The sequence below is a fragment of the Lagopus leucura genome, unplaced genomic scaffold, assembly GCF_019238085.1.
Source record: "Lagopus leucura isolate 7727_CA_CO unplaced genomic scaffold, USGS_WTPT01 Super-Scaffold_100002, whole genome shotgun sequence".
In the NCBI taxonomy this organism is placed as follows: domain Eukaryota; kingdom Metazoa; phylum Chordata; class Aves; order Galliformes; family Phasianidae; genus Lagopus; species Lagopus leucura.
The window spans coordinates 64,931,290-64,955,432 of record NW_024962263.1 but is presented as its reverse complement, the minus strand read 5'-3'; the positions used below and the strand labels follow the sequence as shown (position 1 = coordinate 64,955,432).

At 36.6% G+C, this 24,143-nt stretch overlaps 1 protein-coding gene across 5 annotated transcripts in view; it reads right to left on the bottom strand.

Annotated features, from left to right (window-relative positions):
• The window catches only part of RALYL (RALY RNA binding protein like), a 192,027-nt gene that overhangs the window by 17,271 nt on the left and 150,613 nt on the right, over window positions 1-24,143 (bottom strand). For 2 of the 5 annotated variants that reach the window (XM_042870075.1, XM_042870078.1), the window contains exons 4-8: window positions 18,855-18,902; window positions 13,106-13,269; window positions 12,361-12,441; window positions 6,111-6,224; window positions 1,234-1,412 (exon numbers count right to left, since the gene is read on the bottom strand). In XM_042870075.1, coding sequence (XP_042726009.1) covers window positions 1,234-1,412; window positions 6,111-6,224; window positions 12,361-12,441; window positions 13,106-13,269; window positions 18,855-18,902 — 586 coding nt within the window. Of the gene's footprint in view, window positions 1-1,233; window positions 1,413-5,599; window positions 5,667-6,110; window positions 6,225-12,360; window positions 12,442-13,105; window positions 13,270-18,854; window positions 18,903-24,143 lie in introns of those variants that run through there. The other 3 variants (XM_042870076.1, XM_042870079.1, XM_042870077.1) reach the window with 3 other exon arrangements.

The following is a 24,143-nucleotide window of genomic DNA, read 5'->3' as shown; positions in this document are numbered from 1 at the left end:
GACATTAGCCATGGTGGGATATTATATATACAACTATCTATGCATTACAACATTTATACTTCCTACAAATTCAGAATGGTGACTGCTTACAGAGATCCCTGATACCTGTTAGAGGAGAACCTGTTCCTTAGAGAAGAACAAATAATATCACCTATTCTACACTGCATGTTAGAAGACGGGGAGATTCATGTTCTCTTGGACACTCTTTGGCATATTGATATTAGGATTCATAAATTCAAGAGGGCATTGTGCTGGCTAAAGAAACACAGATATACTCAAATTAGAGGTAGGTATAAACTGCCTGTATTAAGCAGTACAAAATGCTGCTTATTCAGTTGCACTGTTTCTCCAGACTTGGTGCTGGTTCAAGTGGTTCCATTTCTAACCGGCTCCTGTTGGCAGTACTGAATGATTTTTTTACTGTAAACATGACAAAATGTGTGTCAAAAAGACATCAGGGAAAGTGATACTGAGCAACAGAAGTGATTTCTTCTCAAAGTGAGAAGATATGAAAATATAGGAGAGAGAGAGAGAAAATACAGTGTTATGAAATCCTGGTGTCTAAAACAATGTGATTGATCCATACTTATTAAAAAAAAAAAACATAAAAAAATACAAATCTGAATATCAAAATATGTCTAAAACATTTTTTTGAACTTAGAGTTTTAACATCATGATAGGCATTTCATGAAAAGAGTAGTTTCATGATGAAAATTCCTCAGCCAAGCATTTCTTACAGCAAAATCCTTCTGTAAAAAAAAATTTGAAGCTGCCAGTGCAGCCTGCAGGAGATACACATGGAAGACAGTGATGGAAGTCTACTGTAGTCCACATGGTCATTAATGAGAAAGTTCTCCAGTCTAGGATCTTATCTGGTTTTGAAAAGCTCTGATTAAAACAAATATGCAAATTAACAAATAAATAAATAAATATAAAAAGTCAATTTCATTTATCATCTACATTTCATTGAATGCGAAATAATAAATGGAAAAAAAGCTAAAATATATTTAATTTCCTTTCTAAACTCACCAAGTATAAAGAATATATATTCTTTGTTTATCCTTAGAAGTTCCTGTGCCTAACATACACTACTGCATGAAGAATCTGGGACTAGGTACTTATTGCAGAATATCACAGTACTGCTGTGATCTTTTTTTGGTTAACCCAGATTCTTGGTTCTCTAGGGTTATGCGTAGAAACTGTATAGACAGACATGGCAGGGTTATTCCTTACCAGCTCATTGCTGCCATCCTCATCAAAATCCTCCTCTATCCCATCAGTCATCTCTTCTCCATCCCCATCTCCATCTGGCCCTCCTTCAATTGGATCTTCTGTAGAGTTATCTGCATTCTCTGATATGCATTCTTCTTGAACCAAATCAGCATTATCTTCCATTTGTTTCTTTTGAGCTTCTGTAAGGAAAACATACTCTATAGAAATTCAATAACCTTCTCTACTGGTGGCAAAGAAAAGTGTTCTGAGGAAGAAATTTGTCTTTCCCATCTTCTTATAATCAGTTAAAATCCAAGTTAATATCTACTAGTTGAATATGGTAAAATCCCTGATTTTCAAAATCTAATGCATGCACTAGCCATAGTACCAACATGCTCATTCATCCCATGCAGTGGATGAAGGTTTGCTTTACTAACAAATCCAGCTTTTTGATTTTCTGGACTTTGCTTTATCTTGGGATAAATTGGCATAATCACCATATATTTATTTACTTGCAGCCAGTGAGAAGCACACAGATCTCTATGCTTGGAGAAATGAATGCCTATTAATTGTCCATAAGTAATCAAATATTTGCATAAATTTGCTGTGACTATCTTTAAATAACCATACAGGCAATAAAAAATCCTTCTAGATAACTTTATATATAGATATATAGACATATAGATATATATTTGATGGAGTAAGTAATATTTTCTCTCCATTGGCATAACATGCCATGCTGGATGAAAAGATCCCCTCTCATGATATAGATATAGGGCTTATAATTTCTGCAAAGTAATGAAAAAAAAAGGACAATTTCTGGGGAGGCCGATGGGAACTGTTCTGCTTGGCTTAGCACAGAAAGCTGCATTGTTGTAATTATGTATTTCGAGACTCCAGGATATGCTGAGGAATTTCATCCAGACAGCAGAAATCCAGAGAAGGATTGAGAAGGGAATGACAGGGACAGACTGGATGCTAGAATGGTTAGAGGATGAGAGTTTTTTTATTTGGAGTTTAATGAAAAGATTTATTTTTTTTTTCAGAGTGTTTACAGGCAAGAGAACTAATTGCAGGTAAATGGAATGCCAATGTATTTTTAGTCTGAGAGTGATAATACCCATCAATGACCACATTTCTAGATCAACACTATTTCTTCCTTTATTAGGTTTGGTTGTTCTATAACTCTAGCTAGTGTTTCATGTATCTTGTTGAACAGCCAACGATTCTGAAGATTTCTTACAAAGTGTTTTATTTTCAGCTCCATTAATATATTATTTTGTACCCACAACATATAACATTCATATCTCCTCAACTTTTATGTATCATAATATTAAATCAATGCATTTATTTTTCTTCTACCTCTGCACAATTATTTTACATCTTACTTTCATCTCTTCAGTCTTTGTTCATCTCTAATCCCTCACTTTCAAATTCATTTATTGAAGATACAGAACAATGAAGATTTTTTTTCACTTATTCACATAAGTTCTGCAGAAGGATTGTTGTTAAAGAACAGAAAGTCATCTTAGATAACTGCTTTGAAAGTACTGTGTTCATACATATCAGTAGAAGACTGAGCCCACCTTTTATTTGTGAGGTGCTATACACAATACCATGCTAGTTATAAATCACTGCTACTTGCCTTACTGCACAAGGAAATATGGGTTGTCAGCTATGCCTACTGAGTCTTGCCCTGACACCTTCTGATATTAACCTAGCTGGGCTACTGACAAATGAATTAACTTCAGTCAAGGATTTCAAAAAGGGTTCCTGAAATAATGGACTTAATACATACATTAAAAATACATTTTAAGGGAATAACTTTTAGGAGACAACTGCTAGAAAATTTGATCACTTATGTAGACTGGGGTCTTCAGAAGATAGTAAAATACCATCTTAGCATCTTACACTTTTGGGCTCTGCTGACGAGTTAAAATTAAGATCTTACATTTCAGCACTCACTTTTAAAAATCTTCATCTTGATACTGCAGGGAGAATGTTCCCCTCTAACAATTTTATCATTCCAGAACAGCTTCTTATTCCTGGCTTTCTGATTCAGATTTTTATGAACAAGGGAGTTATTCCTACAGATTTCCTAGAGAAGTACATCCTCTACCAATTCTTGACAGTTATTTGCTAATCCACATAAATACAGCCACCCCATAAACTTGCAAATAATTATACTCAGGATTGTTTTTCAGATTCTTTTCATCTTTGTTGCCCATAGATTTTGAGGTTTTATCCTAAAACTGTAACTTAAAGTGCACAGACTTTCTTGTTTCAAGTGCTAACATAAGGTTTTTCTTCTTTTGTCAGTTGTGTCAAATAAGTGATATTTTAAGTTCTCTTGTATCCATCCTACTGAAATTTTTAATTTATAAATTGAAATTTTCAAATAATAAAAGACAGAACATCAGCCTCTACTGTAAAGAGAGGTAGCTGTAGAGTAGTGACTATAGTACACAGTGAGACTGTTCAGCATGCCTGTTTAACCGATCGTATCCTCCAGAAGTCGAACTTTTAAGATTAATAATTGAATGTGTTTCTTGAAAGTGATGCAGGCATTGAAAAAAAAAAAGCAACAACAGTGCAGAATAAGAGCTTGATTTTTTTATTTTATGTGATCCTCTCGGATCCCAGGCTTAAGTGAGACCACTCCTTCTGGCAGTAAGTGGGAAATATTGCCAAACTATTCAGAAGGAACAAAATCATCTCACATCTGAACTTGTGAGTGGAATTGTTTAGGTACTGATGTAGTTTGTAGTTTTGCCTTGCATAAAGCCTCCAGCCAAGCAAACAATCATCTGTGGACTCATCCCACAGGCAACATAGCTTTGTTTGTCAACTCAAGAGACTTAAATGGGGATTTTGGTGTCTTTGACATGTTCCCCCCCTCCCTCACCCTCAATGATATGCAGATAATCTCTGAGATTTTTCATTGCTTGTCTTCAAAAGGAATAACACTATGATTCAATACAAATCAACATTTTCCTCTTTGAGATGATTTCTATTTAAATGAGTTCTCTACAGTCCTTTAGCAAAAGTGAAAATTGAATATCAAAGTACAATGACATGCAGGTTGTTTTGCATATTAATGGATTTTATATAAAAGCTCCCTGAAGTAGGAATCCACCATCTCAGAGCATTTCAGTACACAAGTGATTCAATGGAGTGCCTTGCAATTACCTCTTCACTGATTACACCAACTTTTATACAACTTGCATTAACTACAAAATAGAATATAATGAATACATATTGTGCACAGCTCTAAAAGAGGCAATCACAATCCATACTAATGGTTTACCTTATACTTGAGAGTAAAGCACTCATTTTGTGGGGTAAACTGCAACAACTGAGAGATTGCTAGCCTATCAATTTAGAAAATGATTGTAAATAAGAAGTAAAATTTTTAGGAGTTGCTTTTATTGTTTTTTTTTTTTTTTTCTCAAGTTGTTAACCAAAAAATAATTATTTGTAGTATCCCACTCTAGATAACTTATTCATTATTTCTTTTTCAATATGAGCAAAAAAATTCAGGGTTCAGATAGATATCCCAACAATAGATCAGCAAATAGGACAGGCATTTAGGATCAGGAAGGATCCAGATGTAAATATCTATTTTGTCTCTGTCAGGTCCATAAACTGCTAATTCTTTTTCATAGTCTTGACAGAACTCTTTTGGTGTATCTAATTGTAGCTTTTTGGCTTCCCCAGAATGATTGGAGTTGAGCAAGCAACATGAATCTGAGCACCCAGGTACTCAGACAGCTGTGAATTCTAAGGCAGACTCTCTTCCACACATTTCACAAAAAATATTCCTAGTTTTCATCAAAGAATGGAGAGGAAAAAAAACCAAACCAAACCAAAACATTAAGAGTTTTCACAAGATAAGGCTTCCATTTTCCCTGCTGGCTCTCAACAAAATCAGCTCTCTAGTACACAGATTCTGTACAGAGATATAACAGGAGATTTATAAGGAAGTAGCCAAGGAAATACCATAGACAGCAGTAAGAAGAGAGGTAGTTTTCCATATATACTATGGTGAAAATATGGCCTTATAAATCCCTTATTTAGTTTGGCTTTAAAGCATGGCTTTAAAGTGCTTCTAGGTGAGATTATTCATCAAGCAAAACGATCACTGTAATGACAAGAATAAAGATATCCAGTACATTAGAAAGCAGTGTTGGATTTTGTCATTTTCAGTCTTTGCTTAAAAACAACTAAAACATTTCAAGACAGAATACAAGATGATCTAGAGGTGCAGTGATTTCTACACAGATGCTACAACTTCATTGGGCTGGAAGGCATCTTCAGACTCTCCAAGTTCAACATTTGTTCAAGGAAGGACCAACTTTGAAGTTCAGTACAGGTCCACGGGGCTTTGGCCAGATGACTTTGGATATTCTACAGACTTTCTGTGCATCTTGTTGTACTTAGAAGCACTGTAGGTGCTACAGAGAATATTTTTCTTAATCTCAGACTGGAATTTCCCTTGCTACAACTCATGACTATTGTCTCTTGCCCAGACCATATTTCCTGAAATAAATCATCTAAAATATCATAATGTGCGTGGCATAAGTATCCCCATCATCAACAACCTTCAACATAATTCTATCCAATAAACTTTTTAGCGATGTTTTGTATCCAGAATATCCAGCAGGCAACCTTTGCATTCTTTTTCTAGAATGAAACAACCTTTTCTTGAAAGCAACTCTTCAAATGATGTTGGAGGCTCTGTGAACAATACTAGTTCTTTCCCCCAGTTAGTTTAGCTTGCTTCAGGCCCTCTATGCAGAAATTATTCTGGGAGGATCCAATTATCTCTCTTATCTGTCTACTTGCTTGATAAATAGGTTCTGATTTAAATAACATAACTACAGATTGTTTTCACCTACCTGCTTCAGCTTTTTGCTGTTTTTCAATCTTTTCCAGTCTCCCTAGCAAGGAGTCAATTTTTGTTTTGATTTGGGTTAATTCCTTCTTGATTGTTTGCAACTCATCTGATTTCACTGTGGAAAAAGCAAAGATGCAAAACATAAAATAGACTGTACTTGCAGCTCCCACAAACAAAATGTGTTCTTTTTTTCTTTTCTCTTAGAACAAAGTCTACTTCCTCATTCCTCTCACTTTTTTAGAGATTTGATTTTAAAACTATCTTTGTTAATTAAAAATGCTGAATCTGAGGAAATCCCAGGATACTAATCCCCAGTGACAAGAGGTTTTGTGAGATGTGTTGCTTTGTACAGAGCATTTCAGTCAAATGCAAGTAACTTTCACTGAGAAGAAGCCTGCAGTGAAAGAATGACTGAAATATGACAAACAATTCACAGTCTTGTGATGTTATTTTGTTGAACTATTTTGTAAAAATAACAATAAGAATAGCAACAATAAAAAAGAACCCTCACATATATTTTTCAAGAAGATTGAATGACAACATAAATGTTAGGTCAGCCAGAAATGTAAAGTTTTGTTCCAGTCAACAATTTAATTTCAGTGTAAGGTGTTAGGTATCACTGCTTTAAAAACAATAATTTCTGGGTAATTTCTTCTACTTTATCCACCTGTAGATAACATATGAAAATATTTCTTTTTATGATCACAGCTAGGGACATAAAGGCAACTCAGATAAATTAATAGGTGAAGTTTCCAAATCTATGTTGCAATGCATTACTCCCCATTTTTCTGCATTACTGCACTCCTGTGGTCTAACTTAAAGAGAAGAGTTTTGGAGGTGTCTTGTCTTCAGAAGAAATAGCGTTACAGTACTCAAGAATGATCTCTTTATTATGGCATTATCAAGACTTTTTTAAGCTCAGAAAATAGTACTAATAGATCACTTGACTCATCCACGCTAGGATATCATGTTGAAAAAAAAAAGGTGGGGAAGATGGGAACCCTGTGTTAGCATGTGACAAAAAAAACAAAACCACTATAATGGTCAAGAGTAAACACAACTGTTGCTCTTAGAGCTCTCGTAGGAAGAGGTAGATCACCATCTTGAACTGCGATGGACTGGCAATAGAAGAACAGTCAAAAGTATTACCTTTTTTATTACTCTTTATCTTTGCTAAAAGAAGTCCATTGCCTTTGGGTGTGTATCTGGAGCAACTGGAGAGCCTTTATGCCTGGAAAAAGGGATTTTCTGCCACAGAAAAGGACTCATTCTGTTTTTGCATAAAGAGTCTCCTGGCTGAATTTTGTGTGATCAGTCCTGTCCATTGACTTTTGGGCATGTATTTCAATATGATGTCACATGGATATTTTTAATTGGATAGGTAAAATATGCCAATGAAATGTGCAAGTAGGCTACTACCTACTTCAGTTGTAATAAATACCAGCCTCTAAAACAACTTACTGCAAATTTGGAGCATGTTCACTGTGGTATCAAGGTTTTTAGCGTTATGTTTTGGGCCACGTGCATTATTGTCGCAATTCAGCTAAGGGAAGTAGGTTGCTCTATACAGTAATGAACTTCCTTTATCGTGTTATTATCATACACAAATGAAATAAGGAAAGCTGAAACCTCAGACCTCATACTCAGTGAGTGGTAGGCTTTCAGAACTAAGCTTAAAAGTAACCTTTGTCTTGGATCCTTGTATGCTCTACAGCATTTGATGGAGGAATTTTTTAGAATATTTATAGAGCATAGTTATAGAGTATTCTCAGAGAAATAACGGGTCACAATCCAACGCCGAGATCTGTAAGAAAACATTCAGATTCTGACAACTGTATATTTCGAAGGTTACTTCCTCCCTCGGGGATGAGGTTTGTCTGTGCCGGAGTAGCAAAGTGATTCAGAATCTGAGGTGAAATGGCATGAAACTGCATAGTAGGAAATGCTAAATACCTGCAGCAGCCTGCTAATGAAGCCAGCTGGCAAAAGATCCCATCTGGCCAAGCTGTTGAGTTAGGTGATTGCCAAGGCTAAAAGGTCAAAAGTCAGAAGAGACACAAAAAGGACCTAATATTTGTTCTGAGTATTAAAGAAAAAGGAAACATTTGCAGTTCTGAGCTTGGCAAAGAAATGGGCACATAGGTTGGGGCTACTGTGAACTCAGGCCAAACTCTCTGCCTTACAGGGACGTCTCTGGGGTGTCCTAGAGAGAAATCAGTTTTGGAAGCACTGTACTAGAAGGTAAGCAGACCAGCAGTGAGGATTCGACAATAAACAAAGATGTTAAATGCTGAGAAGCCTTATTTCCACCCCTATTTGCATAAAATTTGGTCAGTGAATCTATATAAGTTTCAAATGTCCATCCTGATTCTAGCCTTGCAATGACGAAGTTTCTCAAGCCTCTTATTGTCTTAATTTTCAGGGAGTTGTGCAAATCTTCAAAATCATTCTCCTAGAGCAATTCAGCTTTCAGCTACTTCATTTTTAGGAATGAAGAAGAGGAGCCAGACTGTTCTCAGTGTTGTCTGCTGACAAGGAAATATGCTGGAGCAGGGAGTGGATCAGAGGGACCCAGACGGCCCTGCCAGCCTCAGCCATTCTGAAATTATCTGATTCTGTATTTCTGTAATTCTGTGGTATAGAGCTTGGGAATAATTTTAGGGACTTGAAGCACATGTTAAGTTACATAAAGACTGTAAATACTGTACTTCAAGTGTCTTGCTTTGAGTACGTAAATAATCCATTAAAATTAATTCATTTAATTGTTAGTTTATTTGTTTTCAAATTGATCTCTGTCAAGAAGTTCATAGACATTAGACCAGAGCTGTATGTATTTAAAATATTTATCTGCTTTTTAGTAATAGAATAGAAAAATAAAGTAGCTTACTGTTTATTGTTTGTTGTTTTTATTGTTTTTAATTTTAATAAGCAGATAGCCAGCAGCCAGCATGTATAGAAAGGAAAAGAAATTGCTAATGCAATTCCTCAAGCACTGGCTAGCTAAATAAGTTCAACAACTTTGAGATGCAAAAATTAAGGAAACGAGTGAAATTTGAGGATGATATGAAGTTAGAAGATACCTTTCAGAGTGAACTAGAATAGAAGGAGTCAAATAATTTTAAGGAATGTTCCAGAAGAAAAAGATGAAATTCAATTGCACTGAAGCACCCTCCACCCTCACTTGATTGACTAACAGCAGAAATCCTACTCTTAACCTGGAAACTCACCTGCTGAAAAAGAGAGATACAATTATCCTTGGGTATAGTTGTTTAGTTGACAATAGGATATCAGTGTAATGCAACCATGAAAAAGAAAATGTTACACTATAATGTGTAAATTGACGTATTTCTGAATATAGGCAAATATCAATGCCATTACATAAAGATCTGGTGAGAGCTTATCTGGAATGACGCACACTGATTCACTGAATTCTAGCAAGTATATAGAGAGAAGATCCATGAAGATGACTGTAAGAATGGAAAACTGCAATATTACCTTTTATATTTCTGCCCAAGACAACAGGAAGGTGAAAGGAAGTAAAACTTTTAAGCTAAGACAGTGTTGACAAAACAATTGGATATGAACAAATGAAACAAATTTGAGCTGGAAGTTGGTGAAACAAATAGAAAAACTCTAAATATGTCTAAGGCAGAGATTAATCTATTTGAAAAGGATTAAATGGTGTGGCTACTTAAAACAATACAGAAGTAGATTTGGTATCCCCTTCCATTTCTCTGTAGTGAATAAAAGAGCCTTCTAGAACACATCTTGCGTTTAAACATGTAGCCCAAAGGAGGTGTCACACCCAGCTTAAAAAGAGATATATAAATTGAGGTCAGTTGTATTTTTAGAAATTAAAGTGCTAAAGTTGAATTGCAGCAACATTTCAGATGGGGGTTCATCGTGTTCTGACCTTTATTCCTAAATATATGGGTTCATTTTCTGAATCCAGTTTGAATGTGGAGAAGAATTATGAGAACAGTTATGTCTATGAGATTGCTACTCAAATCTAAAAAGTCTAGTAGAGTAAATGCTCTCATGACATGAGAGCTATTCGAAGATGAAATCTTTTAAGCATATGCAATAACATTTTGATACAGAAACCTGACATTAAGCTTGTGTATGGCCTTGAATGCTATCAAAGCCAAAAATAGCATCCTTACCCAAAATTAAATTTCTCTATTTAAAAGATCCTTTACTAGCAATAAATTACAATTAGAATCAACATTGCATTAGTTCAAGGATTTCAGATTAGCACGATGGAGTAAAAGGCAACAAAATATTAGACAGCTTAATCCCACAATTCAATATAAAAAACTTTTCCAATAAAATGGCAAAAGTAGCAGCAGAACACACATTTTCTGCTTTTCAGCTTGAAGTCCTTCAGGGAACAGCATGGTTATTTCTCTGATAAACATCTTACAATAAGCTGATTATGTTCCTGACCAAGTAAACAAAATCATGTTTCTACCTTTAAGATTAGTTGGCTGGACTTGAGAAAGAGGGAAATAATTCTATAGGGAAATCAAGCATGAAACTGTACATGGTGTGCCTTAGTTCTCTTAAAAAAAATAAAAAAAAAAAACCAACCAATTTATTTTCAGATGTGCTGCATGTAAAACGGAGCATTTTCTGCAATTTTTAAAGCACTATAAATGTTTTCTGTGTTTCAATTACCATAGTAAAATACTGAGTGTGGAAACCCAGTAAGGATCAAAATGAGAGCCCATGCTTTTAGTGATTCATCTTGTATCATTCTCCTCAGTATTAACAGCTGGATCCAAAGATAACCTTGTCACCTGGAGCTCTAATACTGCCATTTCACAGAATTAACATAGCACCTGAATACACTGAAGAATACTTTCACTGAGGCACAACGTCCTGTTAAGATGTACAAATTCCCAATTGCAAATCCAAAGAATAATTTACAGGTTCTGCAGCATTTGCCATGTTGCACAGTGTTTTGGAGGTCTCAAAGCAAAGGGTTTTGGGTACTCATACATGAACAAAGGTTCAGTCCTATAATCTGCAATTAACAGTACTTAATCCTTGCTACAGGGCTATAAAATATTTTCTGAAATGCAGAATGAGTAATAAAGCAAATTTGGTGATTATTCTCAGGAGCAAATATCTGGGTGTTAGTGTAATATGCTCAGTTCCATTAATTACAGTAAAAATCAAAATTTCTGTGTGATATTTCCTTGACATCTCTTGGGAGACAATGAATAAATATATATAAAAATTTATCTGAAAACATCTCATCTTCTTGAAGGCAAAGAGAATTAAAAAAGCCCATTTTTATCAGACCATCCTTTAGGACAAGGGAATTAAATGCACTGATACTAGTAAGTTTTCATATGGATAAGACATAAGTAAAAGGACAAATGGAGATCTAAGGAATGAATCTGTGACTGCATATACTTACTACATTTTTGATTCTTTATGGAAAATCCCAAAGAAAACCCAAAGACCCCAGGGTGGAGAAGACTAGCAAAATTACATAAATTCCTTATCTACTAACATGACAGCATTAAGTTATAGGCTTTCTTTTAGACTGATTTTAGAAATCATATTTCAGGAACTGAAGAATGAATAAGAGTGAATATGCCTAAGTGGATTTGTTCAAGACATATGAAAATGATCATATAGATAACAGATAACAAAGGAAGTGTTACTACTCCCACATCGACTCATGGTTCGAGTGAACTTCATAATACAACATATAAATTAATGTTTTCCTGTGTCCTAGGTATCAGAGTTCCCACTGTTGGTAACAGACATCTCACCAATTCATTCACTAGAGACTTGTGTGTGATTTGACTGTCAAGACAACAGATCTTCAGAGGTCATCCCTATCAAAAAATGTCCTGAGCTCCTCGTTACTCAGCATACCACACTATCTTTTGCTTTGCTCGTCACACTTTCATTCTTTCAGTCACTTGCGTATTTATTACACATTCTCTTTCAAGGTCTTGAATGCCATCAGTTCAGGATGGACCAAGAATGGTTCCCAGTGAACACGCCAAGGTTCCATCGTCTTTGTTAGGTGCTAGTGTGTGAGCTTTGGATAGGTTATTCAGGTAGAGTATGTATTTTTCTCATCCTGATGCCATAATTAGCCTCTTTTCCAGTAAGATGTACTGTTGTGGATTCACTATATGTGTAATTCAGTAGGATGCTCTGTTGGTTGGCCTGGTACTGCAAAGCATGTTATTGCAGTCCCTTCATTCTTTCTAATATCTGATCCCTACCTGATCTTTCTCTTCCTCTTCCAGTGACGCTTCCAAGGGCAGTATCACTCCACATAAGGGGCAGGGGAAGACAGGTGGGTGCTGAAAGATGCATGGAGAGGAGGATGAAGTTCCTGGCAGATACTACAGGGTGGGGAGGTTGGTGAGAATGTAGGAGGGAACATCTGATGTTTGTCAGCTCTTCTAAGGCCAACTCGGTAAGAAGGGGTTGAATAGCCCCAAGTTATCAATCCCGTTTTGTACTCCCTTTACAAGTAGGAAAAGACATTTTGCCTCTTTCTGTCTTCAAAGGAATCATGAGTAAAAAATCAACCCCAACCCAATCTCCCTCCCTTCCCTGCCCCAGACCACCATCTGTACCTCATGCACGAATGGAAACAACCCTCAAGATTCAACAAAAAGCAGTGTTTCTCAGTCCTTCTATAAAAAGATTATTAACTTAGCTCTATGATCAGCTGTTCACAAGATCTCGTGCATAAACAGTCAGGATGATTGGAGGGGAACTTTTGAGACCAAGGGACTGAGGCTAAAGATCTAATATTTTCAAATGGTTTTCTTTCCAAGTTACACCATTGTTCTCTTTGACTACGCCAAAGGTGTGGCACCTTCACTAATTAAAAAAAAAATCAAGCAAAATATTGGGGGTAAGAAATAACTGCAAAAGAGCTATATAGCAGAAGCTACCTATTTGCAGAAATTAACACAACCATTGTTTCAAAATCCAAAATACGTATAAGGAACTCACATTTGGATCCTGAGGAAGAAGTCCCACTTGAGGTGGATCGTGATGTTCCTTTCATGGAGAAAACCCCTTTGCCTCTACGAGTTGTAGTCACAGCCACACGAGGACGCTTCAGTGGTATCACAGCACGAGGTGGTGGGGGGACACGTCCATGGTAATCAAACAACCTAGAAAAAATGAAGTCAGCTGGACTCCATAAAACCTTCTGTGATTTCAAGTCATGGAAGCCCTGTCAATTAAATTTTCAAGTTATCTTTGAGAAAATTAACCTTTGAAATCTAATCACTTTATATCATAGTCAAATTAGATTTCAAGGACCTATGCACATTAAGTGCCCTATTCAGCATTTAGTCACAGTCCAGTGCATAGCTCAGATTTTGCATCATTGAAAAGAGGGAGGATTCTTTATAATACTCTGTTATTTGCAGCATGGAAAATCTATAACCTGCTTTCCATGGATTCAAATCATTTCACTGTACACAAGTAACAGCAGTACTTTTTATTGTAGTGACAGTTAGATTCTTTTACTGTATGCATGACTTGAATTCTACTTTTCTAGCTATCTGCTATTCTTATAGATAGAAAAATAAATGAACTTTTTTTAAACCAGACATCATCATAAAGAAATATCCTGCACATTGTAAAATATCCAGTAGTTTCTATTGAGGGAACTGTATATCCTATAGAATTGACAGAAAAGAGGGTCCATCATGTCCTCTGTTTACTAACAAGTTGATGTACAATCACTGAAATACTAAAGCATGATTAATAAAATAGGATGTTAGCCTTCTTCAAACCAAACCACTGTATATATTCAGAGAATTGCTACTGCAGTCACTAGAAGATATTCTATAAACAAAAACAAGTAGTGTTCCCAAACAGAATGTCCCAATCTTAGAAAGCACAGTTATCAACAGCAACTGATTAACCTGCATAGAAGAAAATAAAGACGATAGGAAAAGTAATCAAAAGTTAGATATACTTAAAATGTAAAGTCCTTTGGCTCTGAACAAAACAGATTAGGAGAAAAAAGTTAAGAAAATTAAGACTTTGAGTTCTAAGACCAAAATAGAGGGACAAGCAACATTATCAGGAAATATTGTGTGTTCTGCTCACATGCTATTGCAACTACTAATTATGTAAATTTGTAACTGCATGTTTAATTTTCACAATTCTAAACACTGTTTCCTAGCTGGGTGGATAGATATATATTTGAAAAGAGAGATACAAGAAACAGTAATTAACGGCCACGCTGTCTAGCAGCACACTGATCAGGAAGCAGAACCAAACTTAAGTCTTCTAGCCCATTTTCTGGCAAGTAAACACGTAACATTTAAATCCTGCAATCCTTCCAGTTGTCTGTGCCTCTCCTTTTCCTTAGCTGTTTACAACATATACCATAAAGATCCCATCACTCACATTAAATTTGAATTCCATCACTTTGAATGTGCTGTTTGAATAAGCAGTTTTTAACTACTGTAAGCATAACTAAAAATTCTGTATAATTAAGAACACAAAATACACGCTTTTAAAATTTTACAGAAATATTACAGTTGGTTGTCACTCACATCCTTTATTATATTGGATCATGTGCAGGTTGGTCACATTCTCTCACATGACATTACTGGAATAAAATATTCCAGAAAACCTCTAAGTTATAAAGCAGTAGATCATTATGTAACAATTTGTCCAAAGGTGATTTTTCTTTCTAGTTGTTAGCAGTTCATATTTGTGTGAAGTTGTACATATTTCAGTGACGCGCTTTCTATAAAAAGGTGCTGCCTTTTAAAAGCTTTGAAGTACATTGCCTAATCTTGCGTTTGTAACGTGAGAAATGATTAACAGAAATCTTCAGTACTGGGAGGGGTGGGTCTAGAGGAAAAATGAGGAAGGAATTGTCATGACTGGACAAGGAGTAATGGCTTTTAACTGAGAAAGGGTAGATTTACATTAGATACAAGGAAGAAATTCTTTAGTATAAGGGAGGTGAAGCTCAGAGAAGCTGTGGATGTCCCACCTTATCCCTGCAGGTATTGAAGACTGGATTGGATGGGGCCCTGGGCAGCCTGGTCTGGCAGAGATAGGGACACAAAGGTTCTAGAGCATGTGACTTATGAGGAAAATATGAGAGACTTGGGACTGTTCAGCAAGGAGAAAAGAAGAGTGAGAGAGGATCTCATCACTGTTTATAAGTATATGAAGCATGGGAGTCAAGTGGATGTGGCAGGACTCAGTTCAGTGGTAAGCAGCAACAGAACAAGGGGCAATGGGCAACACAGGAAGTTCCATATGAACACAAGGAAAAGCTTCTTTAGTGAGGACGATGGAGCACAGAGGAACAGGTTGCCCAGAGAGGTTGCAGTGTCTTCCTCTGGAAATATTCAAACCCCATCTGGACAATTTCCTGTGTGACCTGCTGTAGGGAATCTGCTTTAGCAAAGGGTTGGACTTAGTGGTCCTCTGAGGCACCTTTCAACCCCCGTGATTCTGTGAAAGTGTCTCTGCCTATGGCAGAGGGATTGGAACTAGATAATCTTTTAGGACCCTTCCAATTCGAATCATTCAATGATTCCACGATTCAGTTATGAAATAATGCTTTGCTCCTATAATCACCAATATGCAGATAAAGTGCATATTCTCCTCCCTCATTCTAAATTGTGCAGTACTGATCTTGTCAGACTGCCTTCATAACAATTTTAATTCATGTAAGAAACTAGTTTTGCCACACTTTTCTGATCCCATAATTGCTTTAGTCAAGATAAGACAGGTGTATTCATTCTGAATAATTCAGAAAAGTTTGGAAAACTAGTAAATATTAAAAAGCAAGATAAGTTCAGAAATTCAAAAAATCATTAATAAATTTCTTCATTTACATTTCCTATAAGTATGTTGATCTATATGATAGTTGTGTCAATGCACTGAATTCTGTTAGTTTTTCTTTTTCATGCCTGTCACATAAGACTTCTCACCTTCCATGCCCCTTACCTCATTTACTCCATTAAAATGATGCTTTCTTAATGATGAAGGATTTCTAAATCAGAAAACCATACTATTGAATACATTTATGAGCACTTTTTTCTGTCAGTAGTTTTTCATAGTAAGACAATCACAAACCTAGACCACCACAGCAGCATTTAATATCCCATAAATATTTCTTCTGTTGTGGAAGTGTAATTAGTTCATTAGAGTGATCTGCAACATACAGAACTAGTGAAAACGCCTAAGGACTAATAACTTTCATGTTCGGATGGTATAAATCAGAAAGAGCACTGTATAAAACATAGGCAAATCCAGTGATAAAAATCAAAGCATCAACTCCAGGGAAAGTAAAAAGTCTGTGTGAGTTAACTTCTTCCAGGAGAGGAGCAACTTCTACTATTAAGGGTGGACTCTACAGGATTGAACTGAGTTGATGGCTCCGTATGCTTATAGTTCACTGTTTTTAGCATTGTCCAAGGTAAGCATGGTCATGTATACGAAGAAACAAATAAAGCAACTTGAATTGAATAAATCCTTGGGGAAAAAACAAAAACAAAACAAAGACATTATTTCTGTATACTCTTCCTACAGTGTTTCTGAGCAGAAATGTACATACACATGAAAAACTTAATTTCAGGGTGCAAGTCACTACTCTATTGTCGTCTGCTGTTACAATGTAAAAGAAGTCTCAGAATAAAGGTTGATGGAGCAAAGTAGAATTCTCATCTGACTCACTTGGCCTATACTACACTAGGCTAGTATATGGGTCGCTCTGAAAATGATGCCTGCGTTTTATATTTATTTCCAAGTAATATGCAATTGATGCAAAGAGGAAAATAACATCACTTGATAGCACATATTCTCAGCCAAAAAACACTAATTATTAGCATAGTCACCACCATTAGTCATGTATTTTTGCCACCAATAAACAAGAGTCTGCATGCTATGCTCGTAAAATCTGCATGGATGTCTGGAACATGGCTTGTCTTTCATGTAACAGCCACCATTTTTTCTGCATGGGAGAATTCAACTCCACATCTTTGCTTCCATGCCAGATGCATTTTATCAGACTGCTCCTCTGCTGCCATCTGTCACATGGCAACAACATGTAATGGAATATTGGCGAGAAGTTGGCGATATGGCAGTAGTAGTTGAAACATCTGCCTTTGATGTTGTAGGCCAGCATAACAAAACTAATTCCAGAGCAGCTCTCATATAATGAAGAAATAGTTTATAGCTGGATCAGGAGTTGGTTATCCGTGGACTTCCATATTAACCCTGTCTTTTGGTGATTCTTCTATATTCATTGTCATAGAATCACAGAGTAATAGAATGGCTTGGATTAGAAGGGACCTTGAAGATCACACAGTTCCAATCCCTCTGCCATAAGCAGGTTTGCCATCCATCAGATCAGGCTGCCCAGGGACCCATACAACCTGGCTTTGAACTCCCTCAGGGACATGGCAACCACAACCTCTCTGGATAACCTGTTCCAGTGCCTCATCGCACTCTGAGAAAAAATGTATTCCTCACATCTGACCTAAATTTGCTCTCTTTTAGTTTAAAGCCACTCACATTTATCCTATCATCCCTATCAGTCTGTGTAAAAAGTAAAAAGTTCCCTTCCTGATTGTAAGCTCCCCTCAAGTACTAAAAGGCCACAGTGAGATCTCCCTGAAGCATCTCTTCTCTAAGCTGAACAAGCACAACTCCAATGTATTTTCGTTGGAGAGGTGCTCCAGCCCTTTGATCATCTTTGTGGGCCACCTCTGGAGCTGTTCCAACAGCTCCACCTCCCTCTTGTACTGGTGTCCCCAAAATTTAACACAGTACCACAGATGAGACTTCAAGAGGGCAGAGTAGAGGGGGACAATCCCCTTCACCTCCCCCTCCCTTCTGGCCATCTCTCTTTTGATGCAAACCAGGATATTTTTGGCCCTTCCGGGCTGCAAGTGCACACTGCTGGATCATGTTCAGCTTTTTTTGTCCACCAGGATCCCCAAATCCATCTCTGAGGACTCACAATGAGTTCTCACAGTCTGTACTCATTGGGATTGCCTTAACCAAAGTGAAACACCTTGATCTTGGCCCTGTTTAACGTCATTAGATTCTTGTGCGCCTACTTTTTGAGCCTGTCCAGGCTTACCTTACTCTGGATGGCGCTCCTTTTGTGTTAACTTAACCACTCACAAATGAAGACCTTAAAATTTCCACAGCGCTGAGCTAGGCTGTATGAAGGTACTCGTCTCAGGTAATTGTAATTGTGTATCCTCACACTTTTTGCTGCTATGGAAATACACACGTTCAACTTGTCTGGCTTCACTTAAGGTCTTTCTAGAATTCTAAGTATTCTTGGAAGACAAGAACAGCTATTTCAGGAGACAGTCTATATCTTTTCATATTCTTGGTTTAAAGAAAAAGACACAAATATCAATAATGAAGAATTTTGCAGCTATTGTATGTTCCAGTGAAAGTAAGCCTAGAATAACTCTGTAGAAAGAAATACTGAGCAATTAAGCTACCATTAAATTTTTCAGCAAAGAAAATGTCCTGGTAGTTCACAGAGAAGGGTAAAACCAAAAGAGCTGTTCAGTGAGCAAGTATTGGGTGGTAAACTGTTTGTGATATATTCAAATAATCTACTTCAAATACACAGTAGAAATGATGAAACAAATAATATGTAGAATCAAAACATACCTGCATAACCAAACAATGTGATTACATTATGGAGTAGAAATTGTGTCAAACATACAAAAACAATAACCACACGTACCGATTGTAGAAATCATCCCTGTAGTAATCATAATCAAAGACATAACCACTGTGGGGAAAAAAAAACAAAACAGAAACAAGAATGTACAGACTTAAGGAAAAAAATACACATTGATCAAAACATTTCTGTTAATATTAGCTTACTTTCATGTTTCCAGCCAGTTTTTAGAGTTGCTTCAATTTCATCCCTTAACCATCTTTATACATTATATTTGCTAAAGCTACCATCAGTTGTTACTCTACAGTAAATTTGGAAATGTGAAGACTAGGGCAAATAGAACATTGAAATTAGTTGACAGTACACAGATAAAACAGCTCACACACCACGCTCCTCTGTAATTAGAGATTCATTATGGTGTAATACCCCGAGTGATCAAATGAAGTGAGCACTCTAATGAATGTGACACTCTCTTCTTCGCTGGGCTGACATAATTAGTGGCCTAGGAAGATGGTTAAGTGCAAGAAAGATTGGTGAGTGAGTAGTGGAGAACTGAAATTAGACAATGAATTAGATTAATGAAAAATGTTGGAATGGTTGGATCGTTGATTTTTGAATTCACCAAATCTTTTGCCAAAACAGAAAAGGAAAAATAATTAAAAAAATGAAAGGCGTAGGTAATAGCGTTAGAGATAACTGCCCTCTCGGATTCAAAAGAGAACATACATACATACAGAAATAAATATAGGTAGGAGATTGCAAATGACTGGAAGAACACTATTTTATGTGTTGTCAGTTGTGAAATAAATCCTTCATCGTTCTTTGCATTCTCTGTTTGCATTCTATTAGCCACTTTCATCCTTTATGGTGAAGAAATAGCACTGAAGTGCATCTCAAAAATCCAAAAAGAGAACCACAAATAATAAATGTTCTGCACTCAAAAATTGCTTTGCCTGAATAGGAGCAGAAACTGTTTCTTACTTACCTTACTACGACAATTATTAAGGAAATAAGACATGAAAAAGAAAGCATTGCAATAAATAAATAAATAAATAAGCAAATAAGAAAGCCGAAAGATAGAAAGGAGAGAGGAAGAACAAAGGAAGAGAAAATCAATTCAGTGAAAATAAAGGTGAAAAGCTGCATATTAATGAAGTTTGTCTTTAAATAGAATGGTATTCTGGACTATTTCTGCTCTCTAACAAGAATTCAGTGCACAGTCTGTAGTGCAGGTCAAGAATTCTTGAATACCTTGGGTTTGTTTTCTCTCATGCCACAAAATCTTTTTCCCCATTTTCTTACCTTTGCTAAGTCTCAGAGACTCACTGCTTAAAAAGGAAAAAAAATAGAGTTGGCAGACTTAAATTACCTCATTTACCATTTCACCCTGCAGTTTTAATATTGAGGGCTTGCAATGTGCCATATCTGCAACTTGCAGAAACACCCACCAAAGGAGCTGAAGGTTAGGGGGTAATTCCCACCTTTGCCTTGGATAAAAGTGCCCAAGCCCCTAGAGATCAGAGAAGTCATGCCATCTGCCCATGTAATGCTAGACTAGTATTGAAAAATCATGGGACTCACCATGTGAAAAATCCAGCTGTAGTCCTACTGTTAAATTATTTGAGAAACAAAAGCCCTATATATGCATTTTATATGAAACACTCGTTAAATAAAACAGACCTGGGAGACTAGAATCAAGAAAAAAACCCAAGCATCTGGTTAAGGAAGAAAAACATTAAATAGTACTATTTAGACCTTACATAATAATCATATTTCTGTATTTTATCTTCATGCAACTCCAGTAAATTTCTCCCTATACAACACAACAGCTCTTATTTTGTCTTTGACTAAATAGCCAGTCTACATGAAACTGAGAGATAGTAAAGCTATTATTTTATTTACAGTTATCCACAGTTTGCTAATGGCTTTATTTAGTTGCATGATTAATAGCTGCAATAATCCTGCACTTAATGTTCAGTTTGTGTTTTTAAGTAGGACAGACAGTTTGAAGAAAAAAATTCAATTTAAAAAGGCCTGTCACATGAAACCTTTCACCTGAAGTGACATTAATTTAATTTACACAAAGATGAAATAAATTCAGTTTTTCAAGGTTAAAGACCATGCAGCCAATGAACAATAATTCACTTTAAACCAGCTGGTGTAAGGATGAACAACAGCTTAGCTCTGGGACCTAGCATGTACTCTGAGAAGCAAGACTGTTATTTGAGGCAAGCCCCCCAGGACAGAGTAAGACTGGGCCATTAGTGATCTTTTGAAGGATGTAATTCTTCATATTCGAAATATGACAGAGAAGGCTCAAAATCTCCCCTGGGAATGGTGGTGCTGGAAGGGCACAGGAGGGAGGGAGATCTCAGGCAGAGGTCTGAGCATGCCACGTCCATAGAGGGTTAACCAGTTGGAAAAAGTTCACAAGTTCTTCATGAGAGTAGTAGGCAGAGAAGGCTTTGGATGGCACTGTGGGAAAGTGAAAAAAGGGCTTCTGGTGTGATAACTGAACATTTCTCTCCCTCCTTACCTTCTACTCACAGTCCGCTACTGTACAAATCCGGAGAGCCTCTCACACAGTATTCCTCAAATACAGTATTCTCATACTGAAAAATGTGATTTAACATATTTCATTTTTTTAATTTAGTGAAAAATCCAGGATAATCTCTTTTGAGAGAAGTAGTTTTGCACATCAGTCAGCCACTAAGAAGTTCTGTTTTGTTCTGTTCACAGTTTGGGTAACTTCTGCCTTGAAAATGAACCATTTTGTGTCCCTTCAGCTTTACCAGTGACAATTTCAACCCCCTATTCTCCACGTGGTCCAATGTTATCTTTGGTACCAGAAAAAAGCAGCATGTATTGTAGCCTGATTATCTCATGGCAACATGATTCTTGAATTTTTGTAAACTTCTGAGTTGTTTATTTCAATTACCTTTTAAAATATTGCATTGCTTTGCAAGCATCTGATAATGTTATTATGGCAGTCCAGAAACATTGAAATTCATTATCCGATAAAAGTTTGAAAGTCTGCAAAAATATAGAAGAGGAGCATCACCTTCGTGTTATGTTTTTATATTTCTATCAGATAAACTTCAGCAGTTTTCATCAAGTGTTTTATAACAGAAGCTATCTAAATTACTTGGTACAGATGTTGCCTCTAACTTGAAAGTTAAGGTGCTTTGTATTTTCATATGGTTTAGTTCTGTAACATCCATTGCTACTGAGATAAGAAGTAAATGCTGGTTTTCTGAATGTTTCACAACAGTCAGACTCTGAAATGAGCATACCCAAGGATTCAGCTGCAGCAAACAATATCCAATTCATTCATCCTGTCCATCTATCTGCCAAAGAATTACTGACCTTATGGCTGGGATATGAAATGTAAACATATTATGGCTTTTAAAAGTGTGACCTGCTTGACAATTGTCAAGCTTACAGGAGTTGATTTGCTTCTGCTTCTAATTTGAGCATTTTAAGTGAAATCTTCACAACTCAAGGGCATCCCTTCTAATTGAATCCCATATTCCACAGCATGGGTGCTGGGGACTGTAGCAGGAGGTGGGGAGGGAATCTCTTCTTTCCCCACAGGCTATTCAAGATCTCTCTGCATTGGCAAAGGACATTTCTGTTCAGAAGTGCTGTTCATAAGGGCAGAAAATAGCCAGTTCCGCGCACAAAATGACTTCTATCTGAGACCCTTGGCAAAGATGTGGTATCATCTAATTTGCTGTTGTACGGAAAGCAGAGATGGATGGGCTACTGTGAGCTCTCAACAGAGCAAGAGGCTCACTTCCTCATCACTTGGTATCCTTTAAGAAAGATGGCTGAATTTGAGATTTCATCATGGAGATAAGACATTTACTCTTCCATGCTATCTATTAAAATGACAGAAGGAGAATAGCACTATAGAACCTTATCTGTTGTTGACCCTAGAGGAACATGGGTCTAAAGTGCTGAGAAACCTCATCCTGGTTCCTTTTTTGTCCCCACGATCTAGGTCTGTTTCTGCCTCTCTGAAACTTATTTTGCAGTTGCAGCAGCACAGGCAATGCTGCAGCAGCACAGCTACGGCACTGAACTCCTGGGGATAACTGTCCTTTGCTTCAGCAGCTGGGTTAACAGCCCATGGATGCAAGACATCATGTGAGACCCTTAAAGGTGTGGGGTTTTATAAGAGCAATTCCTAGTGCTCTTGGTAGTGAAGCAGTAGTTCTGCACATGTATTGTAAAGGCTGTGATGCAGAGATAATGACAGGAAACCAAAATGGAAGACCTAGAAGAAAAAATTTCTTCTACTTTTCAAAACAATCTCAATTTCTTTTTTTTTTTTTTTTTTTTTTTTTTACAATTAAAAAAAAAGAATGAGAAGTGGAATGATGATGTTTCACTTGTAATAATACACTAAAGACAGACATTACACTGTGAATGTGATTAGTATAGCTCTGTCTACAGCCCTAATTGTTCACACTTCTACAGCCAAGGGACAAACAGAAGCTTTGGTCAGTGCTGGTATAGAAAGCAGAAAATTAGCACAGATAATCACTAGCACTGAGATCAAGGTGCAGGGCTCTTAACCTCTTGGGAGTTATTCCTTAGCAAGCCATTAACCTGCGTTAAGAGGCTGCGAGAAATCATTCATGCAGTGTAGAATACCAAACATTCAGAAAGTCTGAAGCAGAGAAATGTTTAAAGGAGCCTGTGAACTGGTGGAGTCAGCAGTTTCAGAATGACACTAAATAGGTAGATCACTTACCCACATTCACACCTCTGCAGCATTAACAAGAAACCTACATGATGCTGCTGCTAAAGTGGAAGGCAGAAAGGCACACTAATGTTCACACTAAGGCAAAGAAAACTTACCAATATTATGTGGTTCTGTTAAGAAAAAGTCATAGCTCCCTTTTCTGACCAAGTATCAAGGAGACAATCTTGTAAAAGTTGCCTCTTTTAGATTAATTTTACTTGTCTTACTTTAAATTCAGTTTATCTGAAGAAAAAAGACCCCAAAGATCAGGTTTTCAGATCTATGTTTCTGTTTGCATTCAGTTTCCCAATGCACGTTAGCAGTTGCAGTCAGGCAAATGAATTATGCTTCTCATCGCCAAAAAAACTCTCTGGATGTTATTATGTATTTATTTACATGACAATATTGTGTATTGAAAATATACTGGCACCATATTGCCTCTCTAATACTGTGTTGTATGCCCACACAAATATTTTATAAGCTAATGGTCACACACATGGTTTTAGGTTACCTTGCTCCAAATACCAGTTAGTACAGCTTCAATGGAGTTACTCTCATTTTAGAAGAGTTAATGCAGCAAAACAAAAAGAACGTCTGTTATT